Below are 13,330 nucleotides of genomic sequence, written 5' to 3'. Positions count from 1 at the left end.
AAGCAATGATCGTTGAGTGCGAGTGAGAGGAGAGACAGGAGGAAGCCAGGAAAGTGTTGAGGGGTCGGGGATAGATGCGAGGAGGCACGCTGGCACACACGTTCAAGGTGCAAAAAGGTGGAAGCCAGGGGACAAGAGACAGGGGGGAAGCGCTCACAGGCAAGGGTGCAAAGAACGGCCGCAGGAGGCCGGCGGTGGGGTGCTAGCTGAAGGGAAAAGACAGGCGAGGCAAATCTTCGGGGACCTGCTGCTATCCAGCCGGAACTGCGTTCGGCGAAGGAGAGCTTTTTCCGGGGGGGGGGGGGGGGGGGGGACTGGCAGGTCCGCACCGTACCTGAAGTAAACCGAAGCAGCAGAGCAACACCAGAGCGGAAAAGTTGCTAGACATTGCGTGTCCACACTGTACGAGGTGATATAGCTTACTATGGGGGGGGGGGGGGGGGGGGGCTATAAGTTCGGGACACGCTTGTGCTTGTCGATTCGTTCGTTGAGGAAGCCGCCTGATACGAAATATCCTTAGCAATATCGTATTGAGATTTGAGCCAGCGGGGGTCACCGCGTAGTCGGGACTCGGCCGGTCCTATGCGACGGTTGGGGAAGAACTCGGGGCTGGGTGATCATCCGAACGATACTGGTTCCAGAGTCCAGAACGCAACGCACTGAGCGCAAGCGTTTAAGTTTGGGTGTATCGGCTGGGAGGGGTGAAACTGCTGTGGACGAGTAGCACCGGTTGGCGTTTTCGGGTCCTGGATTCGCGGCGACTGCTGCGACACTTGCTGGTGAGGCCTCGAGCTTTTCACTGTGCGTCACTTTACTGCAGCTAGCCGGGCTGCAAGGCAAGCACGTGTTCACAACTCACTGCTCGCCCTCTCAAGCTTGAGTCTTCATGAGTCAAGCACCTCTGTAAACCGACAATGAAACCTAGCATATGTATTAACCTAACATAGGTTAATAAAACATAACCCTAGCTGGAAAGCAATGCAAAAATCGTACTTGTACTGGTACATGCACACGTGCACGAAGGGCCCTGATCTAATTGTTGGTACGAAAAATGAGTAGGGTACTCGTAGGTATAAGTAACTAGTAAGTACAGCAGGTACTGTACGTACGTAACCAGTAGGCAGGTACTGGGTAGGGTACTGGTGAGTGGTGTGGCTAGTACCCTTGCAGGTAGGAAAGGTATGTACTATGTACCTCTCTAGAGCCACCAAGTAGGTAGGTAGTAGGTACCACTCCTCCCTACGAGTAGATAGTTCAGCAGGTAGGGCCTACGAGTACTGTACAGGCCGGGACACCCTGCCTGGTTCTGTACAGTACAGTATAGTACAATATCAACAGGCCGGGCCGGGCAGTCGGACGAGCTCGGCAACTACGGAGGCGCAGTACCCAGTACGAGTACCCTACCTAGCTATGTTAGCTGTAACTGAACGTCGTGGAAACGCTCTCTAGGTGACTTTCCTCCATACCAGGCAATACTGTTTGCCAGCCTGCTTCCGAACGAGGTCCATCACGGCACGCCGTCTATCTGCGATCATGCTGCTTCGGAGATTGCCAATCGCCCTGGAGCGCTTCGCCGTTCCGGTCTTCCGAACGTTGGCGGCCGTGCCAGCCGTAGTGGATCATTATGTCTGCACTGAAGGTGTGTTAGTCATCAGTATCTCACTTGCACGAGTTGCTGGGGACAGGTACCTGACTTGACGTAGCCTAACCTTCAGCTGCTCATCTCTGCATGTTTCTCAGGAGCTGTCTCCTGGCCGGGCTATAGCAACTCGGTGACCTCGTGCAGCCCCTCAAAGTTGCTGTTCAACCGGGGGTTCGCAAAGGGGAAAGGAAAGGGCAAGGGGAAGGTCACAGAGACGCCAGATACAGCTGGGGCGGCCTCGGCTGCGGAGTTCAAACTTGACACGTTGAAGGAGGGCATCAATGCCTCCGTCACCCATTTCCAGCACGAGCTATCCAACTTCCGCAGTGGCCGCGCCACCCCAGAAATGCTGGACTTCGTGCAGGTCGATGCATACGGAGAAGCCACTCCCCTTAAGGCAGTCGCGGCTGTGGCAGTGAGATCGTCACAACTCCTCGCTCTGACAGTATACGATCCCACACTCATTGACAACGTGGTTAAAGCAGTGAGGGACTCCCCGCTGAGCCTGAACCCAAGCAAGCAGGGCCAGGAGGTTCTGGTGCCAGTGCCATCCCCTACAAAGGAGACAGTCCGGGCGCTGGAGGGTCTGGTGCACAAAGCAGCTGAGGCCGCTAAAGTTAGCATTCGCCATGTCCGCCACAAAGGCATCAACGACGCCAAGGCTGCCTTGGCATCTAAGGACGATCAAAAGCGCGCTGAGAAGGATATTCAGAAGCTTGTGGACTCGGCCTCGAGCCGCATCGACGACATAGCTAAGCACAAGATACAGAGTCTGCATTCGTGACCTGTCCAATTGGGACCCCCCAGTGGCCTATGTTAGCACAGCTTCAGCTGCAGAACGGCTCCAGTCATATAAAACTAACCACATATACCATCCCTTCCCTGCAACACCTACATGCGTGCCCTATTGCTCCCTTCAATGAGAACCCAACAACCGTCCCACTAGCTGGCACCACAAATTCATGGTATGCAACCTGACTGGCACCCTCCTTGTCCTGTTCAGACGTAGTCAGTGGCCCCCCGCCCGCGTCCCTCCGCTTCCTTCAAAATTAACTACCAAACTCCCCGCACCATTACACTACCAAGACGGTGGGTGACCTTGAAACCCCCCAGCTTTGCATATGCGAAGTTCTCCAACTGGGTTGGCAGAGCTAAAAGGGCAACCTGGCTCCATTTGTATTATTACGGCACAGATGTCATCGATTTTCATCAGTCCCTGCTGCCACAGGTATTGTACTTGCAGTCGTTATCTGATGGCTGTTCAAAGCAATCAAATGCGTCTATCTTTCTTGTCATCATCGTACTCGTGCTAGCAATCCCTCCTGGCCCGGTCGATCGATCTAGGCCGGACTCGATCTAGCGCCAGATCTGTACAGTAGCTGGTAGCAGGAGCTGGCAGTTGGTTCCCTCTAGCTCTGGCTCTGGCTCTGGCTCTAGAGAGCTCTAGCTCTCTGTCTCTAGAGAGCTCAGAGCTACAGTAGATAAGGGGGATAGATAGATACAGGTTAGGTACAAACTACAAACAAGCTAAAGTAATAATCAGACGTCCCTCCTGCCTCTAGTAGAACTCCTGGCTGGCATGCAAGCTGACGCAACTATTGAGAAAAAAAAATGCCCTACTCGTACGCGAGTGTTGTACCTAGTCAGTAGTCTAGCTCTAGAGTATCCTTACTCTTACTTACTTACCCGTACCTACCTACCCACTAGCTAGGTACCTACCTGGTTCGTAGCTGCAGTACTGTAGCTAGAGCAGCTGTATCTCTCTGTATGTATGTTATTCACATAGTACGAGTACTAGTACGAGTAGCAGGAGGAACGGGTTCCTCCTGCTCGTACTATGCCCACCCGACATAGAGCACGGGCACGTGTACAGTACGAGTACGAGTATGTCGTAATCGTATGTATTGTAGCCGTAGAGAGAGGCCGGACCAGAGGAGATGCCTCCTCAGGGTAGGGATATCCTTACATGTAGGTAGGGACAGGAGGGATGCCTCATGCCTAGAGCGACAGGGGACCCCACCCCCGGCCCGGGGTCCCCCTGCCACACCTATCGATCCCACCTATATGTATGTATGGATCGATCTAGCTCTATCCTCTCGTACTAGTACTCGTATTACTCGTAGTATTCTCTCGCATTCGTCGACATACCCCAGCTGATGAGGGCCATGAGTCCTGCCGGCCAGGCCGGACGACAGGGTGCTGCCCAGCTAGGCCGGGCCGGGTGAGGCCTCACGCCCGCCCGGGGGCAGAGTGCCGTATATCAATTCGCACAAGCTGCTCAATTCACGCCAAGCCACACTGCAGTACCTCGTTGCCAACAAATTTCACAAGCTTGCTCGCGCGGCCCATTCAGTGCTGTCAAGAGCTAGAACTACGGGCTACGAGCTCACGGCACCCACTGTCCGAGTATCAGAGGAGGGGGCTCTGTCTGTGTTCTGAAAGCCGGTCTCACCCGGTGCAAACCGTACGTCGAACCCTTGAAGTGTGTCGTAGGACTTAGGTCTTGACTGCCCGGTGGAAGATAACGTAGCCGAGCGAGTGCAGCGGACATCGTGTTCTGCACGCCCGGGGCAAGTGGAGCATTGCGCATCGAAAAGAGCTTGTCCATCGAAGTGATCTAGCAGGTGGGTTTTCCGACTCCGAGGTTCTTCATTTCCTCGTGGCTTTGCACCACTCGGTGCTGCTGCGCGTAATATCTCCAACGCGTACAGTACAAATTTGCACCGACGTACTGTAACGCTCGCGCACCCGCTTCTGCTTCTGATACTTTTCGTTTGCTTCGCGTACCTATCTCCGGACCGTGCTGTCTTGTCTGAACCGACGGGCAAGCAAGCGGACCAACCTGTGTGGCCCTGCCCGGAAGCTGGCCCGGCCAGCATTCCTCCTCGCCACTCCTCATAGAATTCAGTAGAAGGATGGGAACGATAGCGGATGTTGCAACGGCCTGATGGAGCTGGGTATCCGGACGGCAAACCTCACTCGCATGGCGTTCAGCTATGTGCTCGTCGCTGTTGCTCGATGTTGTGAAGTTCACGGCCCAGAGTGGAATTCTGCCACCCCCACCCACCTACAGTCACGATCCCAAGGCACCCCTCCGCCTCTTTCGTTCAGTGCCAGCCAGGACTGTGCGTTCAGGTGGTGCATGGAGGGACCGGTATGCCTTGTTATGTTGGCGGGGTTCTCAGCTCTCCCCTCACACCACATCCCACCCCAATTCCAACCTGTTCAACCAACATCACGACAGGCTCTCCTGGGGGACGTCGAACCCAGGTGTACCCGAACTCAAATTCGTTAGACCTCGCCGAGGCCCGTCATACATGTTGAGCGTCAGTTTTTGTTTCACGGCAGCCGCTCCATATAGCTAAAATCCCCCCTCACCCGCTTTGTGTTGCTGCCACCAGGTGTCTCCACACCTCGTTCCGTTCAGCCTCGCCTGGCTGCTGTGTTAGTTCTCGTACCTTGAGCCGCCGGACAGCGCAGCAGCCTGCCCCAGCTATCCCTTTTTAGCAGCATGGGCTCTCTGGATGATGGCGACGGTGCCCTCACAGATATTGAGCTCGACACAGTCCGTAGCTTCGACGAGGCAGCCGGCAGCAGCTGGTGCTCATGGCTCTTCGGAAGCTGCTCCCCCTGCGTCTCCTTGTGCGCGCCGCACGTTAGCAAGAAGAGGCAACACACCAGCCTCCCTCACCATCTCTCGGATCCCCTCCTTCTGGGCCCGCCGGTAGCCGTGGTGCCCGAGCATGCAGTCCACCCGTCTGAAATGAACAGGAGCTCACACGGTGAGCCATGCCTCTCAATTTGGTGCCTGCCCCCCACATCTGTCCCGCTATGTCTTGCTCCCACTCACGAAGCTGCGAATATGGTATTCCCCTCCCAACCCACCCAACTCATTCTTGTCTCCTGGCATGGAGTTGCCAGAACTCCGAACACCTACGTCTTCTAGTGTCACTCTTGCTCTCACCCACCTGGCCATGGTTCACCCTCCTGTCTGGTTCTTCTCTACCTGGGAGGATCTCAAATCTTGCAAATCCTACAGCATCCCCCAACCCCCCCCCCAACCCCCTCTCCTTCTGCAGTGGCCCACATTCGCTATGCACGTTTGAGATGCTGAACCCGCATGTTTCCTGCGGCTCTCAGGTTTAGCTCAGTCACAATCAGCTTCGAGACCACAAGCACAGGTGTGTGTGCCCCTCACTGCTGTCGGCTCGCAACTTGGTCTTGAGGGGATGGGGTGGGCTCCCGACGCCTGTCGCCCTGTGTGTTCCCATCACCGCCCCACCCACCCCAACAGTGGCCTCCCAGCCCTGGTCTCACGCGGTGGCCGTTCAACCCAGCTTCATGACCCCCTTGAGATCGCTCCGCCTCCTTGTCTGCACGCCGCCCCCACGATTGCGTTGGTTTTATGCATCATCAGAGTTACACCGACATCGGGGAGGGAGGGTGAAACTGGGGCTGGGGGACGTTTGTGTTGTGTCGCTTCGGCGGCTAAAGGATAGCTCGAGTCTTTGGGCACCTTTCCACTCCTCTCCCTGTCCCCTGCAGACAATAATCTGACCGCTCACGGCGCTTCTTTCTGTGCAGGGCGGCTTAGAACTCAAGACCACCGCTCCAAACCCCCTCTTGGGGCAGTGGCATCGCGTGGGTGACCGATCCTTTGTCCCTCCACGGCCATATTAGTCATCGCCGGCCGAGTAGCTACGAGGCCGATGCACAGTAACGCAGGCGACCCGTAGAGCACAGAGTCCCTCCCCTCCACCCGAAGATTCCGGGATGCTCAGCTGCTGCGGCCGAATAGAGAGGCCTAGGCGCACACGTTTGCTTTTCACTGTTAGCTTGTGGCATGGTAGGGTGTCAGACTTGTTGTATTTCTCCTCAGACCTGTGTGGTCATGCAGCGTGTGGAAGCGGCCAAGAAAAATCCGCACGTGTGCACAGAGCGAATCCGAGCACTTTCAGGCTGAGGCCTCACCTGGATCCTGCAGCCATGCATGTGTTGTCTGTCCTACGATGTCCGGTCACGCGGCGACACCGGGTGTCACTGCCGCCTCTCCTCAGTTTTCTGCTCCTCTGCTCAAAAAAGGCTACCCCATGGTGTGGGAGACAGATTCTGGAGATGAGGGCGGGGGAGAGGGCACGGAGCATGCAAAAAGGGCTAGCAGAAAGTTCCACGCCCTCGCAAGAAATGTCAGAGTGAAGAAATGCTATCTATCTATTGCTCATGGCAATATGCAGTCTGAAGCATTGCAGTGGACAACAGAGCTGCACAAAGAGAGAGCGTGGGAGGCAATCCGCAGGGGAACACACCGCGGACCATTCGCCCCATTCACAGATGGGATAGGGGCGACGACCGGTCCTGCCCTAAAGACTCGCCCAACGGGGGGAGGCAGGGGTAACAGAGCTGCGATTGTCTCAGCTGCGGCAAGATTCAATCTTACATCAAAACACCTCCCAAAATGGTGGCACATGTGCATGCGATCCAGGCTCCTGACAGTCTGAAAAATGCACCAGAGAGCCGCCCCAGGCTCATACATGCCCTGCCCCACCACCCCCTGGGGTCGCCCCTAGTCCTCCCTCTCTCTCAGCTGGCCTCGGGCCATGGTAGCTCCCCCTCGGGCCCGCCCTCCCCCTTCCCCACTCCATGCCTGTCTCCCCGCCCTCGCCCTCCCCCACTCCCAGCCATTGGCAATTTGTCTTGTTTCTGGCGTAGTCATGTAATGTCTCTGCCCCAGAGGGCCCTGTGAATGGTAGAAAAACTCTGGAGCTGCGACTGGCTTCGGTCGTGCTTCCCATCTCAGCCATGAAAACGGAGCCACCCCGCACCCAGCCCAACTTTCTCCGAAGAGCACCGTTGCTCCGGCCCTTTCCTTCTTTCGCAAATGCACTCGAACAATTCATGCATACATCCGGCAATCCAATTCTTCTCTTGCGACGTTACAGACCATCTACAGTCGCAGGGACATGTTAAAATCGCGTGGGGCTCATCTGATCCTGGCCGGCTACAGAGCCATGCCCCGCACGTGGCACACACACAGCACTGCAGGCCGACCCAGGCCGGTGCATCGGCCGCTACTTAGCCATCGTGCGCTCTGACTACTCTCCAAATGCAAAGTTGGACGCAGTGTGAATGTAGTTGACAGGCCCCTCGCGGTCCCTGGAGGCACAAAGGAGCAAAAAAAAAAGTCATAAGACGAGGTTGAAATTCAAACGCACGCATTGTATGACAACAAACGCAGCTGAACACCCGTCACAACACCTCACAGTTAGTTTGCAAGGATTTCCCTGTCAAGCAACTCAACTGCTAAGGAAAAGGGGCAGGGAGGGGGGCGGGGGGCGTACACTTTGGCCGTATGGTAGAGCAGTCCTGCAAGTTCCCCAGGCGGAGGGGGGATGACCCTGCAGGCCGGGGTTGAGGCAGAAGCGCACGCACACACACACACACACACACGATCAGCAAGGAGACTAGGCGGCCATCTCCCAGGGAACATGCAGTTCGCCTTCTGGAAGTGCGGTAGACGTAAACTGCCCTGCATCTTAAAGACAGGTCGTCTGTAATGGGCATCTTTGGGCGTAGCAATGGCCGTATCAGCTCCGGGCCCTTGCGACTGTAGTGCTGGCTCTTACCTTCGCTTCCGCTTCTCGACGAAGTCCTCTCTCACAGTGTGAGATACGGTTTGCGGGAAGTTGGCGGTGTTCTTCAGCTCGCTGTGGTTGGGCACTCCCATCCTGTTGCGCAGCACAGCCAACGCATCAGTGCACGGGAAAGCCAACCCCAGCTCTTCCGAGAAATCCTCTGGCTCTACCCTCAGTGCATGCACTGTCCCTCTCAGTTGGTGCTGCTGTCGTCATCCACCGCTCCCTCGCCCTCATCACCCTCCCGCCGTGCCGGCCATCCTTTTGCCGGAAATTTTCGGTGAAAACAGCAAGCAGCCGACGTTGAGGCTCACCCTTTGCCCTTAGCTTCCAGCCAAAGGTCTCCAAGTGGGCGGCCGTCCTGGTATGGGTTCGTCTTCATCTGGAAGGTCTCGAACAAGTTCTGTCGGTTGCGGCGCTGCTCCGGGCCCGGAGGATTTGCCTTCCCCTTCCTCTCCAACCACACATCACCTGTCACGCAGCAGAGCTAGTCAACGACGTGCTGAAGCCATCTGGGGGACCGTCCCTGTGTCGCAGCAAGTGGGGTGGGGGGGAGGGGGGGGGGACGCACGACGAGCGGTACGGGAGGAGAGCGGGGCAATTGTGTTGGGGACGTCCAGTGTGGGCAACTGGAATTGCAGCCTGTGACAGACCGCCGCATCCTGGCAGAGGAGAAGGTGGGCGTGGGTGGGGTGGGGTGGAGGGTTGCTCGCGCGTGTGATCCACGACCTACCAAGAGAGCGGCCGTCGCTGTAAGGGTCACTCTGCATTTGGAAGGTCTCGAACAGGTCTGGGCGGCCTCGTCGCTGCTCGGGCCCAGGGGGGCAGTTCTTGCCCTTGGCCTCCAGCCAGCGGTCACCCAGGGTGCGGCCGTCGTGGTAGGGGTTGGAGCCCTGCTGGAAGGTCTCGAACAGGTTCTGGCGGTTGCGCCGCTGTTCCGGACCGGGGGCAAACTTGCTGCGACACCGCGGGCCGCAGGTCTCCCACTCCATGTCGGGCACCTCAGGCCCTTCTGGGTTGTTGTAGTGGTCGAAGGGAACCCTGGTGACAGCACATAGGCAGCGTTAGTGAGCAGCTCACGGCCTTGCTGAAATTGCTGCGCCATGCAATGAGACCACATTACAGCGCACCTCGAGGTCTTGTTCTTAGCTGCCAGTGGGTCCTCCTTGAAGGTCCTGACAGTGCCATCAGTATTGACGTCATACCCGTAGGGCGTGGCGTGGGTTTTATCCCACCACTTGGTATCGAACGTGTCTTTGCCGAGCGTCGAATCCTTCAGCATGTCTACCAGGCCGAGCTCCATGCGCTCCTTCTGCACCTTCGCGATGTCTCTCTTCAGCGGGTCCTCCATTCCGCGCGTGCTGTACTTGATGGTGGCCTCGTGGGCCGTCAGTGGGTTGTAGTCTGCCTCGATGATGGTGTCGCGGAACACGCCCACCTTCTCATTCGTTATCTGTGCAACGTCAGTGTGATGGGGAAAAAATCAGCGACGCTAAGGCGAGGAACGACAACTGCTGGCGCTTGCCATGATCATTTTCACACCCATGATCAGGTCGGTCGCGAGCGAGACTGCTGATCCCCATCTCTGTCCCGTCCAGTAAACGATACAAGGAGAGGACAGGAGGCTGGGCCTCGAGATCTGGGGCAGCATGGCTGGGCCGCGGGAGCTCAAGCGCTTGAGGATCACCTTCAGGTAGTCGCTGTACTGCGACCTGAGCCGTCCCTTGATGTCCCGGCTGCTGCGCTGCGAGACAGCCCTCTGCACCTGCCCCTGGATCTTCCCAAACACCTGCTCGTTCCACTCAGAGTGCAGCTGCATGCGCTTCCTGGCGTGGGCCTCCTCGGCGCGTACCAGCCGCTGCTCCACAGCGGCCACAACTCCGTCTGTGCTCATACCCTCGAGCAGAGTCCCATACATCTTATTGAACTTTTCTTCTCTCCGCAGCCGGGCCGCCTCTGTGATGGCTGTCTGATTCCGTTCGTAGTCCTGGTTCATCTTTATGTATTTCTCCTCCTTTGCTTTCAGCCTCTCCAGCTCCCTGTCTGTAAGCTTGCTCAGGTTGCCAGAGAGGCCCGTGTCATACCGTGGGGAGATGTTGTTGCGCGTCCAGAAGCTGGAGCCGCTGGAGGCTGTAGCCGCAGACTCTCGTGATATGGGGCGGTATTCAGGCACAGTGTTTGGCCTCAGCTCATCCCCCGCCTCCTCACTCTCCCCGCCATCACCTGCATTGGCATCACCAATGCTGGGAAGGCTTGGCACTTTGCTTTCCTCCTCTGCCAGCTCTGCAGTGGGCTCCGAGCTGTAGAAAGACTCCTCCACTCGCAGTAGATCCTCCAGTACGTCTGTGGCATACACCCTGATCCCCTGCTCGCTCGGCATGCGCTGCAGGGTCGCCATTGCCCCCAGCCTGATCGTAATCCCTGAACAGTTCCAAGTTTGAGGGTGGTTGTCAGCCAAACCCTGCACTTGACAGAGAAAAAACGCTCACCACACCCACAGCTGCGCAGTCTAAGAGGCCCGCCAACACCACCGTCCCGAGACAAACACGTAGCGGAGCGCCGCGGATTCTAACAAGAAATAGCATATTCGATGTAAGATGGGCTCCGGGGATGGAGGAGGGGATGGGAGTCCAGGACGAGGGACTCTGACGGCCAACCCCGGCATGTGTGCATGTCAGGCTAACCTGAACCTCGACTGAGCGCTCGCCACCACCACCACAGCCACCACCTGAGGATTTCGCTCCCGAAAAGCCTCGATGCAATTTCCAAACGCTATTATCATGCCGGGGAGGCGAGAGACAGGAATTGACAGCGCTATCCTTCCAGCGCTTGCAAGGTCCGTGGTTATTTCCAGGGCGCGGCCGTGGCTGGCACGTACGAGAGGATCTCGTACGGTGTTCACGTGTCGTGCCCTTGCCGTCCGGCGAATGCAGACTGGCGATTCCTCACCTCCACAGCCGACAGCACCTTTCGTTTGGCACTCAGATTCCAAGAAGATGAACCCCGTCTATCCTGTCAGTGCTGCTCAGCAGCCGCTGGAGTGTAGTAGCTTGTACCCACATGTGTCGCCACCAATTCGAGAATATGGCCCTTCCTCGCCGCCCTGACTGTAGGATCCTGATCCACGAACATTTATACGGGATGCATGCCTGGCCGGCTGGTACGAATATGCATGGTACGAACATTGGTACATCACGTCCCCAATGGCTGTCATGGCTGCTAGGTAGGCAGGTACCCTAGTACCCGTGATATTTACTAGAGAGTAAAAAGAGGTAGGTACCCGGATTAATGCTGGTATACAACAGTGCGAGTACTAGTAGTCAATATCCATGTTCAGTACGAGTACAGGCTGTGCTGGGATGCGCAGGCGTACGGAGCCCGGAGGGGCAACTTTCATCACTGGCTGGTAGCCGGTAGGTAGGTAGGGTACCTACCCTACCTACAGCTACCTAGTGACCATGGCATTATACAGGGTACCTAGGTAGCTGAAGTCTGAAGGTTCAGCATGTACCTGCCGAGGTGTTCGTACGCGTACGCGTGACACGCGTAGGTTCGTCAACCGTAGTAACTCGTACGTACGCTGATAATATAGCTCTACAGTACTATGGTAGAAGGCAAACTAGTTTAGAAAAAATCAGACACCATACGTACTAGTTACGTACTACGTATATCCAGGAGATATCAGATGTATGGCCATTGTATCTGGTCACGTGTCCAAGTATTTTTTTCTTCATTTAATTTCTACAAACTAGGACCCTACTAGATCGGCAAACAAAGGATATGCGGTCTGAAAGGATATGCGGTATGCCAATTCCCTTCACCTGCCCGGGGGTGTAAAAAAAAATGCCAATTCCTGTCGACATCAGTTAGAAGTCACACCAGACGAGGTGTTGAAACAAAAACCCGGGTCCAGCCAGGCAGGTCCGGCTGGTGCACCAGCAGAGCAAGGCGCTCCCGGCCCAGAAGGTAGACCTATCGCTACTCGTACTTCTCAGACCAGGTCTGTGGCATTTTATCATCACCATGAGTACTTCTACTAAAGCGTGGGATAACCCGCCAATAGGCACAGTTTCGTTCTTTCTACCGAGTACTTGTACTGACCGACTTTTAGCATGGTCGAAACTCTGAAACGTACGCTACATACCAAACTAGAGAGAGAGAGAGATTACTAATACATCCGTAAGTCCATTTTAAGGACCTCAGAGACTTTCTACATACCAAACTACTTATACGCTGTTGCAGAATTGCGTACGAGGATAGGTTGCGACATGCATGATTCATGAAAGCCGCTGCCGGCTACATTCTGCTACGTACGGTGTACCTATGATAACGTACACCGAATTCGATTGAAGTACCAGCACAAGTACGGGGTACACCTGTCTGCTGTTACTGAAGTCTGATACGTCCTTGAACTAATGTGCCTCAAGAGAACACGAAAGCACCACAGAGCTGCGTATGTACATCGCTGCGTGTGTGGATTCTTAAAAAGCTATGCATGCATGCATGCATGCATGCATCAGCCTTCCTCCGGCTGGCGCCTGTCAATGGCTACTAACTAATGTACTACATTACTGTATTACAGTGAATACATAAAGCCTCGGTGATCGGGCCGTACTCTAGATAGTTCGTGACGGCCATACGTAGGCAACAATCCCGAAAAACCACGGCGAGACACGAATTGCAGAGGGAGTTTTCAAAAATTAGTACGGCCTTTAGTGGATTTCCGTGGATTAGCTCACCCCAATTCACTTCGCGTATATGCAGTGTTCTTTTTTTCGCCCCCAGGACCCCATGTACTCGTTGGTAATCTGTGTAATTGTAGTAATTAAAAATGTAACATGTTAAAAATGGTGGCCCGTATCGATCTTGGTCAGTCGATCCCGTCCCGATCGGAATCGGGACACTACCGTACTCGTAGATTCTCACTCGTCGGGTTACACAACCTCCGGCCAATCGTTATTACGCGCCACCCGTGACACAAGTGTCCCACTACTCCCGTACCCTAGCTGTACACTGCTGGCCTGTACTCGTACACCAATCGGTATCCTCTTGGCAC

At 55.7% G+C, this 13,330-nt stretch overlaps 2 protein-coding genes across 2 annotated transcripts; both read left to right on the top strand.

Moving 5' to 3' along the window:
- Window positions 1–1,533: 1,533 nt before the first annotated feature.
- LOC142357887 (ribosome-recycling factor-like) lies at window positions 1,534–2,495 on the top strand. The gene is made up of 2 exons (XM_075409382.1): window positions 1,534–1,639; window positions 1,741–2,495. Exons 1-2 carry the CDS (start codon window positions 1,534–1,536, stop codon window positions 2,424–2,426), a joined length of 792 nt encoding a protein of 263 aa, XP_075265497.1. The 3' UTR covers window positions 2,427–2,495.
- A 1,476-nt stretch (window positions 2,496–3,971) lies between these two features.
- Window positions 3,972–6,450, top strand: LOC142357889 (uncharacterized). The gene is made up of 4 exons (XM_075409384.1): window positions 3,972–4,266; window positions 5,044–5,424; window positions 5,783–5,823; window positions 6,227–6,450. The coding sequence occupies exons 2-4, from the start codon at window positions 5,154–5,156 to the stop codon at window positions 6,320–6,322; spliced, it is 408 nt and encodes a 135-aa protein (XP_075265499.1). The 5' UTR covers window positions 3,972–4,266; window positions 5,044–5,153; the 3' UTR covers window positions 6,323–6,450.
- The last annotated feature ends 6,880 nt before the right edge of the window (window positions 6,451–13,330 follow it).

This window comes from Convolutriloba macropyga, unplaced genomic scaffold, assembly GCF_964194025.1.
Source record: "Convolutriloba macropyga unplaced genomic scaffold, txConMacr16.3 SCAFFOLD_4097, whole genome shotgun sequence".
NCBI lineage: Eukaryota > Metazoa > Xenacoelomorpha > Acoela > Convolutidae > Convolutriloba > Convolutriloba macropyga.
The sequence above is the reverse complement of the archived record's forward strand: the minus strand, read 5'-3'. Positions and strand labels throughout refer to the sequence as shown.